Raw genomic sequence first — 5,351 nt, 5'->3', positions numbered from 1 at the left:
AAAAAAAAAAAAAAAAGAATGCAGGGCAGAGACTCAACTGGCTACCCTCAGCTGTGTCCAGGCTGCAGCCGTGTTTCCCAGGGCTAAATTACTCATCACCATTTGAACACCAATAAAACGACTTCTAATTCCTGGAAACAAGATCTCGATACGACGGGGTCTCTCCCCAATGCAGTAACTGCAGATGACAAGTCCCTTTTTCCAGTGCAGCCATTCCCACAGGCCGCCAAGCTTGCTGGCTCCTGCTGGCTCCCTGATCTAAAAGAGTCCAGAGAAGCATATTCCTGTCCCAGCCTCGTGGAGTAAAATATGTCTCCAGATTTGCTGTGTGATCTCACGGCAACGCGCAGAGCCTGGAGGGACCCTGACCATGCCACCATTTCTTAAATTTAATAGCTGGATCAGCCTGAAGCTGCTGAGAAGGCAGTAAGCTGAGCTGAAGGAGAGGAGGGGATTGTTGCTGTCCCAGCCACCACCCAGGCACTTTAAGATAAAGGATGTTTGCCTTTGGGCCTTTCTGGATTTCTACTACTTGGGGTTAGGTTTTTTTTTTTTTAATTTATTTATTTATTCATTTATTATGGACACACTATTCTGTTTGCATATATGTCTGTAGGCCAGAAGAGAACACCAGACCTCATTACAGATGGTTGTGAGCCACCATGTGGTTGCTGGGAATCGAACTCGGGTCCTTTGGAAGAGCACGCAATGCTCTTAACCACTGAGCCATCTCTCCAGCCCGGGGTTAGGGTTTATATTGCTGTGATAAAGACCATGACCAGAGGCAACTTGGGGAGATAAGAGTTTCAGCTTACACAGTTCATCCTTGAAGAAAGTCAGGGCAGTAACTCAAGGCAGGAACCTGAAAACAGGAACTGAGACAGAGGCCATGGAGGAATGCTGCTTACTGGCTTGCAGCCCATGGCTCTTTTAGCCTACTTTCTTATACACCAGGACCACCTGCCCAGGGTTGGCATCACTCACAATGGTCTGGGCCCTCCTCCACCAATCACTAAGAAAATCTAACACAGTCGCATCTTCAGGCCAATTCTTTTCTTTTTCTTTCTTTCTTTCTTTTTTGTTTTTTCAAGACAGGGTTCCTCTGTGTCACAGTCCTGATTGTCCTGGAACTAGCTCTTGTAGACCAGGCTGGCCTTGAACTTACTGACAATCGCCAGCCTCTGCCCCCCAAATGCTGGGATTAAAGGCGTGTGCTACAAGCCAATCTTAGGTAGGTATTTCCTCTTCTCAGATAACTTTAGCTTGTGTCAAGCTGACAGAAACCTGACTAGCACACTCATGCATCAAGAGCTTAATTTAAATGTTTCTGTCTCAGGGACAACACTAATCACTGCCGTGTGCACACATCTAAGTAGTATAGCCTCCCTAGACAGATCACTTCAGGACTTTGCACCTCTCCATCACAGCGCTTCTCACTTGTGCAGCAATGAATGTGTGAGAGCACTTCAGAGACCGTGACTAACACACACACACACAGGGTGCAGTGTCCTGTCAACTTGAAGGTACAGAACTGGCTATAGGATCAACCCCTTTGTGTCACTGAGCTTTGTGTCACCCCACACACACACATACAATCCCCCTACCAACACACTATGCACACATACACAGACATATAATTCCCCCCACACACACATACAATTCCCCCACAAGCACACACACAACACACACACACATGCACGCATGCACACACAGAGACATACAATCCCCCCACAAGCATACACCTGTGCACACATATACATGTATGTGTGCATATATAGGCTTGGCACCCAGCAGGCTCACCTCCGACACTCCATGCTCAGCAAAGAATGGGCTTAAAAAGGGAGCAGGGGGAAGGCAGGAGAGAGTTAGTGCTCAACAGCCTTAGAGCCAAACAGCCTTGTGGAAACCTGAATCCAGAAATCAACATTCACAAATAAGCTTCAGCATTTCAGACACCTGAGTTCTGCAGACGCCACTCGCAGAGGAAATGCCACGGTGCAGTGATAGTGGTGAAAATATTTTGATAGGCTAGAGCTCCGAAACAGAGTGGGCTTTAAGTAAACATTCTTGTCTTGCCTCTATCAGTGGAGTAAGTTTTGGCCAGTGAGTCTGTTTTTCCATGAATAAAATGGAAATTTTCTTTGCCCCTCTCCCACAGCATCCTTGAGGGTTTCACTAGGTCAACCGGAGACAAGTAGGCTCAGAGAGGTTATAGAGCAATAACGAACACCAGTGTGAGATGGGTCTCCTGTCTCCTCCAACAGTAATATCTGTAATGGTCTGTCCTGTCTCATTAAGAGACAAGCCCCGCCCACTTCATCCCCTGACCACCAAGGCAAGGGGATCTTCCTTCCTTCTAGTCTGAGCTTCTTTTCCACCTCTCTCCAGAAGAGGTAGCTTCTCTTCTCCTCTCCTATCCCCTCTCTGTTTCTTTGTCTCTCTGCCTCTCTCTGATCTCCCCCTTTCTCCCCTTCCCCCTCCATAACCCACTAAATAAATACCTACTTTCTCTGCATTTGGTGTGCCTATTCATCTCTGTCTCTCACCTGCTGCGCAGCTCCCTGCCTGGGACCGCTGCCCCTTGGACCCGCCACTGCACCCCTCAGGGAACTGCACTGTTTTATTTTTAACATTACAATGTCACCATGAAGGGATTCAGAAATTCCTGCCAGATCTCTCAAGCCCTTGGTTTTCCCTGTCAAAGTCCGAGCCCAACAAATCTGGGAACCACGGCTTCCTGTCCCTTGCCTGGAGCCTCAGTCAGTAACTCCCCTTTGGGAACCATAAGCCATGGTCTCCTGTCATCTGAGAGGCTGTACCATTGGGACACAGGACCACATGGTGCCTGGACAGCTGGCCAGGGGACTCAGCCTCCTGGCATTCAGACTTTTAAAAATAGACACTATTCTCATATGCTTAGGGTGGTTTTAAGTGTCCTCGAGCTGGCAGGGACAGGCTTAAAGGGCTTCTCTGGCCCTGGCTGAAAGGGCCATCTTCCTGATTCAGAAGCCCAGGAGATGGTCTCTCAGCTCTGGCAAGGCATGTGACTTTGGGTAAACCAAAGCCCCCTCCAGGCCTCTGAAGAACAGGAAAGGCCTGGGACTAAAGAACACTCCACTAGGACCTACCCTGTCCTCCTGCACAGGCATCACCAGGAGACCAAAGGTGACATGGCAGAAACACAGAAAGAGGTGCCTGCTTGGAGTGCAGAAGCATCCTGGTGACAACTCAGTGGGAGCCAGCAGTGAAGAGCAGATACTTAGTCAAGGTCGGGGGAAGCGAGAGCCTGTGCAAAATCACGGGGGCAACCATTCGCGAAGCACTTACCTGGTACCTAAACCACACGGTAGCTAAGGCTCAAGGGGGTGGAGTAATTTGCCCATCACTTACAGAGCCAGAAAGTTACGGCTGTGAAGACTGAAGTCAGAGCTAAGGGTTCAAAGCCCTATTACCACCATGGGGCTTGGGGTTGCAGAGAGATTCTGAGGAATGGATTTCCAGGACACAGAGGGGGTCAGATCACACAAGCAGGCTTCAGGCCTCTTCAGGCTGGATTCAGGACATCATTAACACCTCCCCCTCTGCTTGGTCCTACCTTGGCATTGCACCCAGGCCCTTCGTGCCCTAAATCTGTTTCTCTATTTGTAACACTGACAGAAGACTCAGTGGGTGCAGTGTCCTGTCAACTTGAAGGTACAGAACTGGCTATAGGATCAACCCCTTTGTGTCACTGAGCTTCCTTCAGTTCCCCCTTCAAGATGAGGGCTGCACCAGATGTTCCCATCCTTGTAGGTGGCTCTGTTTCTGAATATTTGGAGAGAAGGACAGGAGAAAGAGAGTCGGGGAGAGGCGTGGCCCTTACTCCCACCTTTGTTTCCTGCCTCTAAACCATGCTTAACCAAACATCTCGGGAGAGGAGGGGAACAAGAAGGATGGGATGTAAAGGGTCAGGAAGAAGAGGGAGGGGATGAAGGGGAAAAGATGAAAGAAAGGAAAGTTAGGGTTAGCAGACCCAGCAGGGGTATAGGCTGGGGCGCGGGGGGGGGGGGGGGTAACCCACCCAGAGACTCGGGCAGAAGTGCGGGTATCGGAAAGGGATAGCCCTAGGATAGAGGTGGTGTAGGGAAGGGACCTGTTTGAATGCGGGTCAAAGGAGATCTGCACTGAGATCCCAAGGAGAGGCCGATGGGGGACTTCATTGGAGGGTCTGGGGGGCGCCTAGTGTGGGGGTATCTGAGGGCCCAGCACAGCAAAGGCGGGAAGAGGCTGGGGGCGGGGCTGTTGCAGCAGGCCCAGGCAGGCCCAGGCGGTACCCGCGGGGGTCTGCAGGGGGATGGGGGAGGAGACCAGAACGGGCTGAGGCCCCTGGAAAGAAGTCCCGGGCCGCCGCAGGGCGCACCTGAAGTCCTTGTCGCTGGACGTCATCTTCTCCAGCAGGTTGGAGATGTGGAAAGCAGCGGTACTCATGCTGGCTGCGCCGCGGGCTGCGGGCGGGAGCGAATATGGCGGCGCGACCTCCCCTCCTCCTAACCACGCCCCCTCCCCCTCGGCCACGCCTCTTCGGTTACCCTCACCCCCCCCCCTCCTGTCCTGGGAAGGGCTGGACTGCAGGACCTGGCCCCTTCTTGGAAGCTCTGCTCAGCATGGGCTTGCTCACTCCAGAGACACGGAGCTCACCAACAGAATACTGACCACAACTCTTGTTCTGCCTCTGGATCTTTGACCTTGCTCAATGGCTTGCGTACTTCCACGAACGTGGGGTGGCAGTTCAGGCTAGGCTTCTTGTCTCTGAGCCTCAACTTTCTCATCTACAATCGTTGAGGAAACAGGAGCTGTTAAGCAAAGCTAGGCAAGCAAACCTCAACATCCCTCGCCGGACTTCTGAGTCCTCACTGTGACCTGTCCTTACCCAGGCTCATGCAAAGAGTGCATTCAGTCAAAATACCAGACCAGACCCCCATTCTGCCAGGATGAGTTGTTTCATTTTACAACAATTTAACTGTGCCCTGAGAACCAAAGGAACCTGGCAGGGCCATACCTCCAGGGAACCAGCAATGGAGTCAGGATTGACCTCAGGTTCTTAAAGCTGTGGGCAGTGGTCGTTCCCTAAAGTTTTCCCCAGTTAGTTAGGCGTGTGTGTGTGTGTGTGTGTGTGTGTGTGTGTGTGTGTGTGTGTGTGTAGATCTTTAGAAGGACTCTTTACGCTACACAGGAAGCTTGGCTTCAAATCTCTGTAGGCTGCTTTCTGGCTTGGTGGCCTTGGGAGAGTCACACAACCTCTCTTGCCTATTTTTAGTCACAAATAAAAGAATAAAGCCCAATAAAAAGAATCATAACTTTTGTTTTGTTTT

At 51.0% G+C, this 5,351-nt stretch overlaps 1 protein-coding gene across 1 annotated transcript in view; it reads right to left on the bottom strand.

The window, feature by feature from the left end:
• Cand2 (cullin associated and neddylation dissociated 2 (putative)) overlaps window positions 1-4,516 on the bottom strand; it is a 30,463-nt gene extending 25,947 nt beyond the window's left edge. Inside the window, exon 1 of the mRNA XM_005365046.2 lies at window positions 4,400-4,516. Within this exon, the coding sequence (XP_005365103.1) occupies window positions 4,400-4,467 (68 nt within the window). The 5' untranslated portion in view covers window positions 4,468-4,516. The remainder of the gene's footprint in view (window positions 1-4,399) is intronic.
• Window positions 4,517-5,351: the final 835 nt, after the last annotated feature.

Source organism: Microtus ochrogaster, unplaced genomic scaffold (genome assembly GCF_000317375.1).
Source record: "Microtus ochrogaster isolate Prairie Vole_2 unplaced genomic scaffold, MicOch1.0 UNK1, whole genome shotgun sequence".
In the NCBI taxonomy this organism is placed as follows: domain Eukaryota; kingdom Metazoa; phylum Chordata; class Mammalia; order Rodentia; family Cricetidae; genus Microtus; species Microtus ochrogaster.
Note: the sequence above shows the minus strand (reverse complement) of the source record. Positions and strands in the feature narration are given on the sequence as shown.